The 16,922-nt window shown below is 67.1% G+C and overlaps 2 protein-coding genes across 2 annotated transcripts; both read left to right on the top strand.

Annotated features, from left to right (window-relative positions):
- Window positions 1–493: 493 nt before the first annotated feature.
- ZNF683 (zinc finger protein 683) lies at window positions 494–5,179 on the top strand. The gene is made up of 5 exons (XM_075774279.1): window positions 494–645; window positions 1,573–2,297; window positions 2,632–2,760; window positions 2,854–3,044; window positions 4,984–5,179. Exons 1-5 carry the CDS (start codon window positions 546–548, stop codon window positions 5,177–5,179), a joined length of 1,341 nt encoding a protein of 446 aa, XP_075630394.1. The 5' UTR covers window positions 494–545.
- A 3,489-nt stretch (window positions 5,180–8,668) lies between these two features.
- Window positions 8,669–16,707, top strand: CRYBG2 (crystallin beta-gamma domain containing 2). The gene is made up of 19 exons (XM_075774075.1): window positions 8,669–10,672; window positions 11,268–11,315; window positions 11,422–11,540; window positions 11,806–11,962; window positions 12,074–12,213; window positions 12,301–12,427; window positions 12,748–12,783; window positions 12,863–12,990; window positions 13,203–13,329; window positions 13,619–13,761; window positions 13,843–13,969; window positions 14,090–14,122; window positions 14,237–14,349; window positions 14,541–14,670; window positions 14,838–14,977; window positions 15,110–15,233; window positions 15,784–15,942; window positions 16,317–16,476; window positions 16,619–16,707. The coding sequence occupies exons 1-19, from the start codon at window positions 8,669–8,671 to the stop codon at window positions 16,705–16,707; spliced, it is 4,104 nt and encodes a 1,367-aa protein (XP_075630190.1).
- Window positions 16,708–16,922: the final 215 nt, after the last annotated feature.

Below are 16,922 nucleotides of genomic sequence, written 5' to 3'. Positions count from 1 at the left end.
CTTTGGCTTCCCCAGCCTGTGCCACGAACCTGGTCTTTAGGCTTGACCGCTTTGGGTTTAGCTACCCCAAAAATGAGCTAAGGGGGGAAAAAAACGCCAGTTTGCCTTGCAATGGCTGGGGAAGTGGGGCTGAGCCGAGGGCACTGCCCTGCCTGGATGTGCCCCAGCCCTGGCTCTGCTCCCTGCCCGGCCCTGGGTTTGGGCAGCACCACTGTAAATGCCATTTTTTTCCCCCAGCGATGGCTTTTCATGCTTGGGGTTGAGGTCGATACTGGGGTGCCACGGCTGGGTGCCAGCACCATCCCTAGGGCACTGGGGCTGGGTGCCAGCGTTGTCCCCAGGGTACCGGGATGTGGCTGGGCTCCACGCAGCCCCAAGCACGCCCTCAGAGTGGAACCACCAGGATGGGGTCCTGCCCCGCTCCCCAGCCTCACCCTGCTGAGGGGTTCAGCCTGACAGGTCTGGGGGTGTGGGATGGGGTGAGGAGGCAACACAGCACCCCTCAGTCCCTCCTGAACATTGGCCAGTGCCCCCCCAGACTGGCCATGGGGAGCAGCGAGTGTATCCTGCAGGACACACGGATCCGGTCACCACTCGGGGACATCTACACCGAAGGGGACATCCAAAGGTCAGCCCTCCTGGCGGGTGAGTACCAACCGTGCTGCCACCGCCGTGGTCCTCTGTCACCCCACAACCTCCCCCTCACCTCCAAGCACCCGCAGGGACACCCCGACCTCCCCACTGCAGCCCTGGGGACAGCTCAGCCCTCCCCACATACCACTGCAGTGGGGGAAACTGAGGCACGACCACAGCGGGGCAGTGGGAGGATGGTGACAGCTAAAGAACCTGCTCTGCAGGTCGGGGGGGACAGGGGGGGGCCCTGCAAAACCACCGCCGAGCTGCAGGGCTGGGGTTTGAACCCAACCCCCCGTGCAGAGAGCTGATGTCCAGAGGGTCCGGCCCCATAACTCTGCTCATGTCCCCCCCCTTCCCGCAGCTCCCCTGCCCGGAGGGGACCCCCGCCACCCCCCGGCCCCCACCGCGGCGCCCGGATGTGCCGCCTGTACCCGGCCCCCGCCCGCCCCCAGCTCCCCGGCACCCACCGGCACCCACCGGCACCCACCCGGCACCCACCGGCACCCACCACCGCCACCGCGGCCCCCTGGCTCCGTAAGGACGCGGCCGGGAAGGGGATGGTGCTCTCTGCTCGGACCCTCCTGCGTTCCTTCCTCCCCCTGCTCTTCCTCCCTGCCCTCCTCTGCCTCCTCCCTCCCGTCCCGAGGATGTGGCCGGTCCCCCACCGGGCTGGGGCCAAGCTGCCGGCTGCCCCCGAAGGGCTCCTGCCCAGGGCCGAGGGCTCGGCAGACCCCCCCGGGCAGCAGAGCCCCCCCCCCCCCCCCCCAGCTGCCTGCACCCCTGGCCCCACAAGCCTGGCAGCGCGTGCTCCTGCCTGTCCTGCAGACGCAGCTCCTGCCTGGGTTGGGTCCCCCCCCCGCCAGCCCCTGGTCCCCAAGCTCCCCCTGTACCCCCCCAGGCTCCCCACTGACTCCTTGGCTGCTCCTCTGCCCGCAGACCCCGATGCCACCAGGGCCACCAGCTACGGGACCGCCGTGGGGCTGGACACGTCCCCTTCGCCAGCGCGGCCGCTCTGCACCGAAGAGGTTCCCACCAGCAGCATGGAGGAGGAGGAGGAGACGAGAGCCGAGGCCGAAGAGCTGCATAGAAGCACGGGGGGCTGGAGGAAGGAGCTCTTCAGCCAAGCAGAGCCGGTGCCAGCGGGGGCCCGACTGCCCCCCGCACTGCCCAGGGAGCTGAGGGTCCACCTGGGCAGCCTGTGCCCCCTCCTCCTGCCCCAGCTGTGCCTCCCTCTCTGCGGCTGTCCCCCGCTCCTGCCGGCCCCACAGCCCTCGCCGCCCCCCACCCGCCTGGGTGACATGGGGACCCTGGTGTCACCTTCACAGAGGTGCGGCGGTGCCCTCCTCCGTCTGTCGCCCTGGCCGGGGCTGTACGGAACCCTCCTGCCGCCCGCACAGGGTGCTCCGGGGCTGCTGAAACCACCGGTGGGATTTCTCCCTCTCCTCCAAGGGCCTTTCCCCTTCCCCGGCTGCGGGGCAGGGGGGTGCCCACCGTCGCGGGGGGAGATGCCCCGCTCTGCCCCGCAGCCGGAGATGCCCAGCCACGGCGTGGCCAAGCTGCCTGACGGCACCGGGCCGTACCGGTTGAGGAAGGACGTTATCAGGAGCAAGTACGAGTGCAACATCTGCGCCAAGAGCTTCGGGCAGCTCTCCAACCTCAAGGTACTTGGGGTGCCCCACGCTCGGTCTCCCACCCCAGCCCGGCAGCACACCCCTCCTGCTTCCCTCGGGTCAGCCCACGCTGGGGACGAGGGACAGCGGTGGCTCGTCCCAGCTGTGCAGGCAGGTCGTGGGCCTCTCCTCGTGCCTCAGTTTCCCCCGCCCCCAGCAAAGTGCCCATCGGCATGAAGAGCTCCGGGATGGGCTGTGGATATACCCCGCTGCGCTCCAGCCGTGCCCTGGGGCTGCGGGATGCTCCCAGGAAGGGGCAGCTGGGGCGGCCCAAACTCCTGGGTTCCCCAGGTGCCCCCCCGTAGCCCTGTGCCCCCCCCGGCAGGTCCACCTGAGGGTGCACAGCGGCGAGCGGCCCTTCCAGTGCCCCATCTGCCAGAAGCGCTTCAGGCAGCTGGCACACCTGCAGAAGCACCGGCTGGTGCACACCGGCGAGAAGCCTCACCAGTGTCCGGTAGGTGCCCGCTGGGTGCCGGGAGAGCGGGTGAGGGGTCCCAAACCAGGGTGCAGCACCCACCCTGAGCCCCCCGTCCCCTCATCCCTGCAGACGTGCCACAAGCGTTTCAGCAGCAGCAGCAACCTGAAGACCCACCTGCGGCTGCACTCGGGCGAGAAGCCCTTCCAGTGCCACCAGTGCCACAGCCGCTTCTCCCAGCACATCCACCTCCAGCTCCACTGGCGCCTGCACCAGCGCCGGTGCCCACCCCCTGGGCCCCCGCAGCTGCCTCGCCCCGGCCGGTGGGTGCTCCAGCCTGGATGCCGGCTGACTGGAGGAGGAGGAGGATGAGGAGGAAGGAGGGAGCCAGCCCAGCCAGGCTAAGGCGCTGCTGCAAGGCTTCGTGCTGGGGAAGGTGGGGAAGGGGCTGCCCGGGTGGGCAGGGGTGGACATGGGGACCCGTCACGGTGTCCCCAGGCAGGGCCTGTCTGAGCCGGGACAGCCCTGGGGGCTGCGCGGGCAGAGGCTGCCCACCAGCCCCAGACCCTCAGGGCCAGGAGGAGCCACCGCCATCATCCACTGCAACCCCCAGCTCCATCAGCACTGCCCCAGCCTTGGGGACAAGGACGGAGGAGGGTCCCCTCAAAGCGCTGAGCAGCCCCCTGTCCCCAAAGCCCTCGGGGAGGGCACCCTCCCGGCGAGCCCCACGTCCCAGGCCACGGCCGTGCCCCCACCCTGCAGCGTTACTGCACCCGGGGTGCAACAACCCCCCCATTCCACAGAAAAAGCTTTAATTTCTCAGCCTCCCCCCAATCTCAGGTGCCCCCCCGAGCTCCCAGTGTGCCACCACCATGGTGCCATGGGGACACGGCTCTGTCCATCGTGTCCATCGTGTCCATCATTGCTTGGTGCCGCCGCTGAACCCTTCCGGGGCTCTGTCTGGGGTGCCATGGAGGGGGGGTCTCCTCCATCTCCAGTACCTCTGGGTGCTGCTACAACCCCAGAGCACCCATCCCTGCATCCTGCCAGCACCCCCAGCACCTCGCAGATGCCCAAAGGACACGACAGCCCTGGCTGTCCTCGCCTGCTGCCAAGGTTGGGGCCGGCGAGTGGCATCCCTCCCGCGATTTTATTCAATAAACATTTCTGCCTCTGCAGCTCACCCGCCCTCGGCAGGGCCCAGCCCCAGCCCGGTGCAGCTCCCCAGGGAGGAGGGAGAGGGTCCCTGGGGTCCCCAGGACATCACCACGGTCGTCCTTTGGGAGGGCATGGGGTGTGGGGGCCGGAGCTGGTTCCTGCGGTGGCAGCAGGCAGCACGGCTCGGTGCCCTGCCACTGCGGCTCTGTGGGCTGGGGGCCGGCAGGGCTCCCCGGAGCCCCCCGCTCCCCTGGTTCTGGGGGCCAACAGGCTGATCCCCCAATGGGGACCAGCACAGGGGGTCTTCAGAGACCCTTCCCCAGGTGGGGTTGGGGACACAGCCCCCACGGGTGTCCTCACCAGTGCACAGCTCCTCCCGGGGCTTTCACAACCGTGTCCTGCCGGCTGCGGCGGGGAGGGACGGGGCAGAGTCCGGCCAACTCGCTCCAGCCCCTGCCGTGCCCCGGCACTTCTCCAGGACGGGTAAAGCCGGCGCGGCGGCGGGTGGAAGATGGCCGAGCCGTGAGCTCCACATCCCCGCCGGACCCCAGCGCTGCTGACCAGGTGTGGCGGGAGCTCCGCTGTGCCTCAGTTTCCCTGGTGTGTGAGCGGTGGCACACAGAGCTGGGTGGCCCCAGGCACCCCAACCGGAGCTGAACTGTGGCCACTCGCACCGGGCTGGCGGTGGCCTAGGAGGCTCCCGGGCTGGGCTGGCAGCCGGGAGTGGTTGCCCCGGGGTGAGGCTGGCACCATGGCGGGGCACCCGTGGGTGCTGGGGCGGAGCGGGAGGGCAGGGCGAGGATACAGGGCGGGTGCTGGCTTTGCTGTTGTCACTCCGAGCCCTGCCCGGAAAGGGCTCTGCGCCCCGGGGTCAGGTCTCCTGTAGCGGCCCTGGGCTACTGTGACCCCCGCTCCATCCCCAAGCCAGCGCAAAGCCCCTCGAGACCCCCAGCTCTCCCAACACCTCCCAGCATTGGGAGCCTCCTGAGAACGTGCTGCAGTGTTGGGGGCTCCATGTAGGACCCCACGTAGCCAATTAATCCGGGTGCAATCACAGCCCCGGGGACCCCCAGCCCCTCACCGCGGTGTGTCGGACCCCTCCAGCCCCATCGCCCAGCCGAGTGCGGCCGACGCGGTGCCTCGGCTGGCTGGAGGTGCGGTGACAAAGCTGGTCACTGAGATCCCCTCCGGGGTTACGATCACCCTCACCGAGATGGGTGGTGGGGAGGGGGCGGCCGGGCAGGGGTCCAGGGGGCTCAGAGTCACCCAGGCCGGCCGGGCTCCCTCCCGGCGCTGCTGAGTCGGAGGAAACGGAGGAGCTGGGTGCTGGGGAACCAGCCTGACCGGCTCCCCGGCTGTCAGCACCTGAGGAATGCCAAACCTCTGCTGCGCCAGGGCTGGGTGCTCAGGGCTGGGTGCTCAGCAAGGGCTGGGTGCTCGGCGGGTGACTCCGCCGGTCCGCCCAGCCGTGGCGTGCAGGGAGCAGCACCCCCAGCCCCGTTCGGCACGGCACCCCGCTCGTCACCCAGCCGGCACGGTGGGACCCTCGGCCGGTAGGTACGTGGGGTTGCAGGGTGAGGGCCCCCAGGCTCCGGGTGCCGCCTGGGCCGGCCCGGCTTGTGTGGGTGCTGGCGGTGAGGGAGGCTTCACGGTGCTGGGAGCTGGAGGGCACCGGTGCTCCCGTCCCAGCTGCCACCCATGGGGGCTGCCCGGTGCTTGGAGCCGTGCCCCAGCTTGGTGGGTGCTGGGATGGGTCTCTGCTCTCCTGGGATCAGCACGGGCCAGGGAGGAGGGACAGGGCTGAGAGGTGGGGGCTGAGCCCAGCTCTGCACCTCTCACCTTCAGTCCCCGAATTTGGGGGGGGCTGCTGGGGTTGTAACTCTGCTCCTGCCACCAAAGTGCATCCCCAGAGCCACCGGAGCGAGCTGGGGCTCCTCCACCTCTGGTGGCCTCATGACCCAGTCTGGGGGAGACAACGGGGCTCCCCACCACCCCTGTCCCCCTCCTCCCCGCAGGGCTGCCCACCACACGGCTGGGAAGGGGGAGGCAGGGGCAGCGAGGGGAGACGGCGGTTCCCCTGCCCTCGTCATGAACCCCAGCCTGCGCAGCAGCCACCCAAACCAAATCCTTGATTTTCCTGAAGGCGGCAGGTCCGTTCTCACCCCGCGGCAACGGGGCTCAGCCCAATGTGGCTGGAAGCTCGGCTTAATCTGTGGTGACCGGCTTAAAGGCAGCCGCAGCCGCTGCCCTTGGCCCCTCTGTCTCTTCTGAATATTAAACGGGACCTTCGCTTTTCACTTGGGTGCTGGGAGACCCGGGCTGGGTGCTGGGAGACCCTTTGGGATGAAGGGAAGCAGCAAACAAGCCAAGCGGGTTGGCTTGGCTTGGTGAGGGGGGTTTAATCACGGGTGTCCCGGTGTGGGAATACCGCTGGGATCCAGCGCGGCATGTCCTGGCGGGCAGGGATGGCTGGCAGGAGCAGCCGGGAGGCTGCAGGGTCTTATTCTTGTGTCCTCGTGTCCTCACGTCCTTGTGTCCTTGACCCACTGTTGCAGTAGGAAATATTTTAGGAAAAAATGGGGTGCTGGAGCAGAGCAGGAATCTGGGGTGAGCTCCTTTCCCAGGGCCGGTGGGGCACCGGGCAGCCCAGGGTGGCACCAGGTGCCGGATCCAGCTGCAGGGGTGGGATGGGAAAGACCTGGACATCTTTGGAAATCTGGGTGAGAGGCAGCCGTGATGCTGAGTCAGCAGCTCCCGCCTGCCCCCAGCACCCCGGTGCTGTGCGGAGCTGGTGTCCCTGTCCCGGTGCCACCCCAGGGCCACGGGCACGGTGGGGCTGGGCACCGCCAGCAAGCGCTTGAGAAACCGGCGCTGAAGCAACCCTGGGTGCAACCAGGTGCCAGGCGGCTCCGGCGGGACGGCAGTACTGCGGGGCAGAGAGGGGCCACGTCCCTCTGCAAACCGCACTGGCCTGGCACCGCCACCCCTGGCAGGAGCTTCCCTGGCGTGGGGGTCCCCGTGTGCCACCGCAGAGCCCCCGGCTCGGGGTGCTGGGGGTCCCTCCAGCCTGACCCTGTCCTTGGCCGCTTGCTCTGACACCCGTCTTGTCCCCAGCACGTTTAAGCAGCTTTTCTTCTGCGCTGCTGAGTGCACCCATCCCTCTTCCACTGGCGGTTGCCGTGACCCTGGGGATCCAGCTGTGACCCTGGGGATCCAGCTGTGGCCCTGGGGATCCAGCTGTCATTTTGCCAATGCAGCTGTGGCTTTGCCCATGCAGATGTGCGACCCTGCCCAGGCTGGTCCCAGCCTCAAGCGGTGCTGGCTGTCCCAGACGAGGTCTCATCACCTCCTGGAAAATGACACAAACTCTTCCTATCTGTACTGGAAAGACCTGCCGGGCCGGGGAGAGCAAGACGCGGAGGGCGCATGGCGGGCTGGCAGAAGGGGCAGGCAGCTGCCTGCACCAGGCGCTTTTCTGCCTGCCCCCAGCCTCCCCCACTGGGGACTGGTAAAGCCCAACCTGCAGCCGTTGGAGGGAGCCCAGCCCCAGGTGGTGCAGGATGAGTCCCTCTCCTGAGGTGTCCCCTGGGGAAACCAGCCCTGGGTGCTGTGCAGGGAGGTGTCCCTGTCCCCAGCCGGGACACCCCAAGCTCAGCCTGTCCTCAGGCTGAGCCCAAAGCCCTGTCCCTGCTGCTGTCCCCGTAGCCGGGTGATGACACCCAACAGCTCCTAATTGGGAGATGCTGAGATGCCGGCGCGCTTCCGGCTCCCTCCCCGGCACCTGCTGCGTCAGCTGCTTCGCAAACCCAAACCCAGCAATAAAACCCTTCTGGGGCAGGGACGCAGCCGCGGCACAGCGACGCCTCTGCCGGCATCCCCCCCCCAGCCAAGGCGGCGCAGGTGTCCCTGTCCCCTGCCCTGCACCCTGGGGACCACCGTGACGCCCACCCTGCAGCACCGAACACAAGGGCACGGGCGTCGAGTACTGGGTACCAGCTTGGATCAGGGTGCAAGCGCCGGGCGATTAATGCAGCTCATTTTCTTGTGCCGATGGGGCTGCAGAGGTTGGACGGCGCCATCCCGCCTTCGCCGAGCAGCAATAGGGAATGGTCACGGGAAGATGCTGCTCAGGTCCCCACCTTCTCCTGCGAACCCCACAGCTGCCCCAGCCCCAGCCCCGGCCCCGGTCCAGCCCTTTTCCCCCGCAGAGCAGGTTCCCTGTTGCTTTTTGTGCTTGTTTGTTTGCTGCATTCGCTGACTCGGCACAGCCCTGCTGCCCGCCTGACTCATCCCACAGCTTGGGGCACGGCACGGCTCAGGGCACGGCATGGCCCGGCCGCATCCTGCACACTCACTTGCTCCGTGCCGGCCAAGCGGGCTCTGCCAGAGCCCACCTCGGCGGCGTGGCAGAGCTTCCCACCATCTCTGGTGGATGCAGAAGTGTTGGCACAGGTAGGCAGAGGGGCCCATGGTGCCCCCCACATCCTGCACGTGCCAGGACGGGATGACGTGAGCACCCCGAGAATTGCAGAGAGCCCCCAAGGTCACCTCCTGTGCTCACAGGACCCCCCCCCCAAAATGTCCCACAGGATCAGAGGGAAGCCCAGGGGGTTTTAGGGTCCGGCTCAGGGTCCAGGGCTGGTCCCTGCAGGGTGGTTTCCGCTCAGCTCTCCCAGGGTCTCCTTCTCTCCCCGCAGCTCCGCCAGCCCCAGCGCAGCAGCCGTGGGGGACGAGCCTGGCAGCACGGGGTGCTACGGGGCCGCGGCAGCCCCCTCCCCAGCCCACTGGCATGGATTCGCCGTTCCGGCATGCCAAGGCCAGGGGCTTCGTCTCCAGCGCGGAGCTGAACATGAAGCAGGCGACGGCGGGTGCTCCAGGGCCCGAGGGCAGGTCCCGCTTCCAAAAGGTCTCGCTGGTGTCGCGGCGGCTGGAGAGCACGGGGAGCACGCGGGGTCGGGAGGGGAGTCCCTCCCGCGTCTCCCTCCTGCTGCAGGCCTGGGAGAGGGAGATCGTGGAGAAGACGGTGTCCGGCCCCGCCACCCTGACACACCGGGAACGTTCGTCTTCTGTCAACCTCCTCAAGGACTTCACCGCGCACGGCCCCATCTTCTCGCAGGTCTACTCCCCCGCGCAGAAGCCCCGGCGGCAGGACGAGAGGGGGAAGGCGGTGGCCGGCGTCCCCCCGCCGGTGGGTGCCTCCCATGAGGTGCCCGTGCACAGGGAGAGCTACGTGCACGGCACCCTCCTCCCCACCCGACCTGCCGAGCACCCTGCGGGGGGTCCCGGCGAGGGTCCTGGTGCCCCGTGTGCGGCCAAGGCTGGCTGCGTCCCTGCCCTGCCCAGGGCCAGGCATGTCACCGTGCTGCGGACGGGCAGGGACACAGCCGGGCCTGAGCCGGGGCTGGCCGAGGGAAGGGAAGCCCAAAACACGATGCACGATGCCGCCAGCGCCACGACGGCCCCGCCGCAGCGGGAGAGCCACGGGCAGGATGGCAGCGGCTTCGCTGAGGCTACGGCAGGCAGCAAGAGCTCGCCGGGCACCGCAGAGGCCACCGCGCTCCTGGACGAGGGATCCCCCGGGCAGAATTGCTCACCGCAAGCCGAAGCCGTGCCGGCAAACACAACCCCAAGAGATGGCGACAGGCCCGAGGACCTGCAAACCAGTATAACCAGCTCCCCGCAGTGTCCCTTGGAGGATGCCGGCAGCCAGGCTGATCCTGCTGGTGTGGGAGAGGGAAGCGTGGCAGACGGGGACAGCGCCATTTCGGCCACGCCGCCGAGGACAGAGAGCCCCCCGGGAGTTGGCGGCACCCATGAAAACCCCTTCTCGCAGGCGAGCAACGGTCCAGAGCCTTCATCTGAAGGACCAGCATCTCCGAAGGCTGAGGTGGAGTTGGAGGGGGGCAAGATGACAGGGGACCCCCAGGGCACAGCCCAAGAGCAAGAGAGCAGCCCGGAGCCCCCCAGCGAGCCCCCAGCCCCTGACCCACCAGCCGAGAGCCCCCCAGACATGACTGAGGAGGATCCCGAGCTGCTGGTGGACATGGAGATCTTCGTGGACACGCTACGCAACATGGAGCCCTCGGAGATGCGGAAGGCGCCCAAGGCCCCGCGCCAGCCCCGTCCGTCATCGCTGGGCCGCTGTGCCGCTCTGCCCCCCATCCAGGAGGACCGCGTGGCCCCCCGGGCCCCCGTCTCCCTGCCCCATGCCCTGCACGAGCTGCTGGCGCGGGGCCCGGTGGGGCAGCAGGAGGAAAGCCCCGAGGAGGAGGTGGAGATCGAGAACCCCTACCTGAGCCCCGATGAGCGGGCGCTGGTGGGGACCCTCCATGGGATGCCCAGGGACGGCGTGGCCAGCGATGACCGGGCGGATGGGGGCTCGCTCCTGGGGACACTGAGGCAGGCGGGAGCAGAGGAAAAGGCCAAACCGGCGGGCGGGGGCTCTGCCGAACGGGGCGTGCTCTTCCGAGGGAATGTCCTCAAGGGCATGGCGCTGCTCTCCCACTTCTTGGAGCACCGGGCAGCCACGGCCGATGAGGGAAAGCCCTACTCGCGCCTGGACAACAGCGTGCTCTACAGCCGCTTCGTCTCCCCCAGTACCGCCCCGTTTGAGCTGCCCGGCCGGGACGGTGGGGGCATGGGCTCGCCCACCCCTGGGGACCACAATGGGCTGGGCCCTGGTGACCACCCTGGCCCTGAGATGGCTGTGCTGGAAGCCCCAAGTCCCGACGGCACCCCTCCTGTCACCGACGAGCCAGAGAGTGCCATGGTCCTGTGCCCCATTGATGTCCTGGTGAGTAAATCCTGCAACGCAGTGCCAGGGGAGATGCTCTGTCCTGGGCATGTGGGGACAGGGTTGGGATCTGAGCCCTGTTCCCAGCATGTGGCTTGTGCTTCCCATCAGAGAAGCTGTGGGTGAAAGTCCACGGTGCAATGGGAGGGTACCGGGATGGGTGATGGGATGGTACTGGGATGGGTGATGGGAGGGTACCGGGATGGGTGATGGGATGGTACCGGGATGAGTGATGGGAGGTACCGGGATGGGTGATGGGATGGTACCGGGATGAGTGATGGGAGGTACCGGGATGGGTGATGGGATGGTACCGGGATGGGTGATGGGAGGGTACCAGGTCAAGTGATGGGAGGGTGCCACCACGGATGATGGGAGGGTCCCAGGGAGGGTGACGGGAGGGTCCCAGGGAGGGTGGGGAGGCTGATGCTCAGCGGTGCAGGAATGCTCGAGGTGTGGCTGCTCGGGGCAGTGGGAGGGATTAGCAGATGCCAGACGCGAGGCTGTGGCTGCGGCATCCTCGGGCTGCGGGGAGATGGCTGGTGCAGCCGATGTCCCTCTGCGCTCCTCACGCACCCGTCCCCTTGGGTGTTCACAGCAGGAGGACAAGGAGGGCTTCGAGAAGATCAACACGAGACCTGGCAAGGTACAGGGAGCATGGCGGGGCTGGGCTGGGCTGGCCAGCTGGGACACGGTGCGGTGCAGTGCGGTGTGGTATGGTAGCACCTCTCTGCTGTGTCACCCTCTCCCAGATCATCCTCTTCTCCGAGGCTGGCTTCGCAGGACAGAAACGGGAGATCTGGGGCGATGTCCCCGATGCCACGTCCTGGGAACTCTCACACACCATCTCCATCAGGGTCATCCGAGGAGGGTAGGGGACAGCGGCAGGGCGAGGACGCGGAGGGAGGGCTCAGCTGGGGCTCTCGTGCTCTCAGTGCTGGGGATGGCGGTTGGATCCCAGCCTGGGGTTCAGGAGTGACCATCCCGCCAGTGCTAATTACTGCGGCTGCAATCCAGCACGGCGGCAGTGGCAGGACGTCCCCACCCACGCTCTGCCCCGAGGCTGCCGACGGCTGCGGGGCTGTGGGTAAAAGCAGGATTTTCCCCCCCTTGCTCCCCCCCCGCCCTGCTCCCAGGTGGGTGATGTACGAGAAGCCGCGGTTTCATGGGCGCAAGTGCGTGCTGGCCGAAGGGGACGTGGAGATCGACAACCCCTGGACGGCGTACGGGCAGAGCGGGCAGACCCGCGGCAGCCGGCCCTTCCGCATCGGCTCCTTCAAGAGGGTGGTGCGGGTGAGTGCAGGGACCCCCCCGAACCTCCTGTTCCCCCCCCCCCCCCATATTTCCCAGCACCTGCCAAGCCGGGGTGCCGGACCCCCGTAACACTGCTCTGCCCCACGCCAGGATTACCGCACCCCTGAGATCAGCCTGTTTGCAGAGGAGAACGGCGAAGGCGCCCAGCTGAAGTTCACCGACTCGGCCGAGGACACCCGCACGCAGGGTCAGGCGCTTGCCGCCGCCTCCATCATCGTCCACTCGGGCTTGTGAGTGGCACCGTGGGGCCGGGTGGGCTCTGGGTGGGCTCCAGCATAGGCTGGAGCGGGGCGTGATGCTTTCCTCCTCTTCCTCAGGTGGCTGGTTTACTCCAAGCCTTTCTTTGATGATGACCCCTATGTTTTGGAGCCTGGCGGGTACCCCAATTTAAAGGCTTGGGGAGCAAAGGACCCATCTATCTGCTCCATGCACCCCATTAGGCTGGTGAGTGCCGGTTGCTGGAGCGTTACTGGTTACTGTGGTGCTGGGGCCGTATCCAGCCCTGGCATGACAGGCGAGAGCATCTCCCGACGGTTCCTGGTTCACATCAGTGAGAGCTCGGTGTGGAAACGTGCTGAGCGTGGCTCTGGGAAGTGCTCCTGTGGGTTAGTGGTGAAGGAAAGTGGTAAAATAAAGCCCAAAAGAGCTTGTTCTTGAATGAAAATGACCCAAAAAACAGTTCAGGCTTTAAAGGGAGAAATTGGATGTCTCAGCGACGTCCCCTCCTGCCACCGCAGCCTCACTGGGGGTCTTTCTCCTTCCAGGGCTGCCCCGTCGTGGAGAGACCCGGTGAGCCGCAGGTGAGCGTTGGGCCAGCACCCCGGGAGGCCGTGGGGCCGGGACAGCCATGGGACCGTGCTCACCCTGCCGCGTCTCCAGGTGCTGATCTACGAGGCCGCGGGTTTCCAGGGCCGCAGCTTCGCCATCAACCGAGACGTCTATGACCTGAAGCGCCTGCCCGGGCCGGCGCTGACCACTGTGGGGTCCCTGCACGTCCTGGGCGGCTGGTGAGTGGCACAGGGTGGGCAATCCCGGCTGGAGCAGGCTGGGAAGGTGACAGTCACTCCCAGGAAAGGGCTCAGAGGAGCTGCCTGAGGCTGTGGGATGGCCACGGGTAACTTGGAGAGGGTGGCACTGGAGAGGCGTGGATAATGTCCCTGTGTTCCGGCATGTGGAAACCTTCTGGAGACCTCACTGCCCACATCTGCCTCTGCCACAGCTGGGTCGGCTACGAGAAGGAGGGCTTCCGCGGCCACCAGTACCTGCTGGAGGAAGGGGAGTACCGGGACTGGAGGCAGTGGGGCGGCTACAGCAAGGAGCTGGTGTCCTTACGGCTGATACGGACGGTGAGGGCAGGGGTGGTGGCATCGCTTGGGGACAGACCCCATGTGGGCAGGGAGAGCCAGCCCCCCCGGTCCCATCCTTATCCCCCCAAGGGAGCCTTCCCTGCCTGCGTCAGGCAGCTGGGCATGGCCTGAGTTCCCCTAAACTCATCACATGCAGAGGTCTAGGTGCCCAGAGCTGCTCCCACCCTCCCTGGGGTCCCTGAGGCCAGGCGGGACCCTGGCTGCGTGCATGGAGAGCCCCTTCCCCCCAACAGACCGAGGGGCTTGGGGGGGCTCCTTCTCCCCGCAGGACTTCTCTGACCCAGCGCTGGTCCTCTTCGAGGCCATGGACTTTGAGGAGGGCCCAAGCGTGGAGCTGAGCGAGGCGCTCCCCGACACGCAGCTGGCCGGCTATGGCACCGTCACCCAGTCCATCCACGTGCTGAGCGGCGTGTGAGTGCGGGGACAGGGGAGAGGGGGGGCAGGGGGAAGGACGAGGCGGGTGCTGAGCCAGCACCCATGTTTTCCTGGCAGGTGGGTGGCCTACGAGGGCATCAACTTCTCGGGTGAGCAGTACATCCTGGAGAAGGGGGTGTACCGCAACTGCGAAGACTGGGGTGCCGCGGATTGCCGCATCGCCTCGGCACAGCCCATCCTGCAGGTGAGAGCACGGGACACCCGCTCCCCTTTGCCGCGGGACCCACCGGTGCCACCGCAGGCGGGGCTGGTGGGGGCCAGGCCGGGGCAAGATGCCAACCAGCCCTGCTCTGTCTGCTTCCAGGTCGGGGAACACAACCTCCATTTCGTCTCCAAGGTCAGGGGCAGCGGATGGGGAGGGGGACTTGCCCCCCCCAGGGGACACGGCCCCTTGCGGGGTGGTGGCAATGCTCTGCCCCCCTCACTGAGCCCCTCTGCTCCCCCTCCCCAGATCCTGCTCTTCTCAGAGCCCGACTTCTTGGGGGAACACGTCACCCTTGAGGAGGACCAGGACGCCCTGCCCAGCGCCTTCATCCCACGCTCCTGCAGAGTCCGCGGGGGCAGGTAGGGCATCCCGGGGCCTCGCTGCCTCCGGCTGGGAATGGGAACAGGGACATCACCCTGGCCGGCAGCCCCGCAGGCATCTGTGGGGGGTCCCCAGGAGGGTGGGCAGGACGGGGGTGCTGGGGGAGCACAGGAGGGATGGATGCCCACCACGACGGCTGCGTCAGCCCAGGCACGCTCCTCCCCACCAGCTGGATCCTGTTCGACGAGCAGGCCTTTGCCGGGGAGCAGCACGTGCTGTCCGAGGGCGAGTACCCTACTCTCAGCGCCATGGGCTGCCTCTCCTCCGCAGCCATCCGCTCCTTGAAGAAGGTCCCGGTGGTGAGTGCCGCCAGCACCGGGGCAGAAACCCCCCGGGAACCTCCTTTTCCCCATCCTGTGGGTCCCCCCCGGCACTGGTTCTCCAGCCTCGGGGCCCTTCTGCACCCATGGGTGCTCGCTCCTCCTGCTTGTCCCCCTCACACCTCGTCTCTTCCCCCATCCCGCAGTTTTTCTCGGAGCCCTCCATCTTCCTGCATGGGCTGGAGTGTTTTGAAGGGAAGGAGATTGAGCTGAACAATGAAGTGCGGAGTCTCCAGGCAGAGGGTTTCAACAACCACGTGCTGTCGGTGCGCGTCAAAGGCGGGATGTAAGTGAGCCCCGGCCCTGCTCTCCCCCGGCTGGTGGGTCCCGTCTGCTTGCCTGGGGATGACCACGCTCTGCTCATCCCATCCCGTCCCATCCCGTCCCATCCCATCCCATCCCGTCCCGTCCCCTGCAGCTGGGTGCTGTGCGAACACGGTGACTTCCGAGGGCGCCAGTGGCTGCTGGACTGCACTGAAATCACCAACTGGCTGACGTACAGCGGGCTCCAGCACGTGGGATCCCTCTACCCCATCCGCCAGGTGGGTGCTGGGATGGGACGGGGTGCTGGCACCCCAAAACCCAGAGGCAGGCAGCTCCCATGGAGCTAAAGAGCTGCCAATCCCAGTGCCTGGGAGGAAGATGCGGTAGCGGCTCCTGGTGAGCTGGGGGAGGCGGCGGGGAACGGCCTGGAGAGCAGCAGCATGCTGCTGACAGCTCTGGCCCATCAAAGGCAGCACCAGTGCGGCACCGGCACCCCCAGATCCCTGTCCTCCGCCCTGGGAGCGGCCGCTGTGGTGGCGAAATGCTCCCTGCGGGCAGGTGCCTTGCAAAACGTCCCAGCATCCCGGCACGGAGTGCCGTGCCCGTGCCAGCTACGAGAGACAGGCCAGAGCCGTAGCTGTCACCCTGGGGAGAGGCAGAGGCCTCCCGGGGGGGACAGGGAGCACCCTCTGGGCAGCCGCCCCGGGGACCAGGGTCCTCCCTTCCCAAAGCTGGGTGAAGTCTTTCCTCATCCAGCTGCGGCGTGGGGGGGCAGAGGTGCAGGCAGCAAGGCTTTTCGGTGCCAAAAAAAGGTTTCTCCTTTTCCAGAGACGGATCTATTTCCGCATCAGGAGCAGGGAGCTGGAGCTCTACCTCTCTGTCCCCGACGACGTGGAAGACATGAAAGCGGGACGGGTGGTGGTCTCCAGCCTGAGCGAGCAGAGCAGCTCCGTCTGGTACTACGAGGAGGGGCTGATCAAAAACCAGGTCAGGGCTCGCGTGTGACAGCCAGTGCCGCGGAGGGGAGCAGGGGGGCCCCAGCAGGACTCCTGCGGGGGTACTCCCCACCCCAAAGACATCCAGCCTTTCCCAGCATCTGACCTCAGCCTTGTCCCCAAAGATCAGTTGATTCTCTCCTCCCCAAGTCTCCCCTAGAGACACAAAGGCATCTCTGCCTTCCCTGATGAGCTTTTGTCACCCTAATTGTCCCCACCTCTCACTGAGGGGTTTTCCTGCTCATCCCATGTCCCACCCCAGAACCAGCTGCATTTACAGGGAAACCCTTCTGAGCTCCAAGCCTTCGTGCCGGTCGGAGGCAATGGAGAGGAGCAGGCTGACCCGGCCACCACCGCTCCTTGCAGGTGGCCCCCAACATGAGCCTGCAGGTCATCGGGCCGGCTGGGAAGGGCGCGAAGGCAGTGCTGTGGTCCGAGACCCGGATGCCGCGTCAGACCTGGAGTGTCGATTCTCAGGGACGGATCCACAGCCAGATGTTCGAAGACATGATCCTCGATATCAAGGGTAAGGCCTCAGTGCCGGCACAGGGGCTGCTTTTCCAGGAACCCCCCAAAATGGGGTGTTTGGCCATGAGGTGGGGCACCCACCCCTTCACCACCATTGGGAGTGTGGTCTGCCCTCCTGAAACGCCCTCCTTGCTCCGCAGGTGGCCGATCCTATGACCGGGACCACGCCATCGTTTGGGACATGGCTGAGGAAAGACCCACGCAGATCTGGGACATACAGGTGCTATGAAGCGGCAGCGTGCGACCCTCACACCCGCAAGTGCCGCGGGGCAGGATGGGGACACCCTGCCAGTGTCCCCGCAGCAGGGCAGGAGTCCTCCTACCCCACGCACGCCAAACACTCCTCTGCCCCGGCTGCTGGTGTGAAGGATGCCCACCATCTCCTCGGGGAACCACCCCACCTCCCTCCCAGGGAGCCCTGCACGTGGCTCACAAAGGACCTCA

This window comes from Balearica regulorum, chromosome 22, assembly GCF_011004875.1.
Source record: "Balearica regulorum gibbericeps isolate bBalReg1 chromosome 22, bBalReg1.pri, whole genome shotgun sequence".
Classification (NCBI taxonomy): Eukaryota; Metazoa; Chordata; class Aves; order Gruiformes; family Gruidae; genus Balearica; species Balearica regulorum.
The sequence above is the reverse complement of the archived record's forward strand: the minus strand, read 5'-3'. Positions and strand labels throughout refer to the sequence as shown.

Excerpts from the sequence above, each read along its gene's own strand:
- CRYBG2 (XM_075774075.1), top strand. The coding sequence starts at position 8,669 with ATGGATTCGCCGTTCCGGCATGCCAAGGCCAGGGGCTTCGTCTCCAGC. Across the intron at positions 12,428-12,747 it reads CCATGCACCCCATTAGGCTG|GGCTGCCCCGTCGTGGAGAG; the intron begins GTGAGTGCCGGT and ends TTCTCCTTCCAG. Across the intron at positions 12,991-13,202 it reads CTGCACGTCCTGGGCGGCTG|CTGGGTCGGCTACGAGAAGG; the intron begins GTGAGTGGCACA and ends CCTCTGCCACAG.
- ZNF683 (XM_075774279.1), top strand. The coding sequence starts at position 546 with ATGGGGAGCAGCGAGTGTATCCTGCAGGACACACGGATCCGGTCACCA. Across the intron at positions 646-1,572 it reads AAGGTCAGCCCTCCTGGCGG|ACCCCGATGCCACCAGGGCC; the intron begins GTGAGTACCAAC and ends CTCTGCCCGCAG. Across the intron at positions 2,298-2,631 it reads GGCAGCTCTCCAACCTCAAG|GTCCACCTGAGGGTGCACAG; the intron begins GTACTTGGGGTG and ends CCCCCCCGGCAG.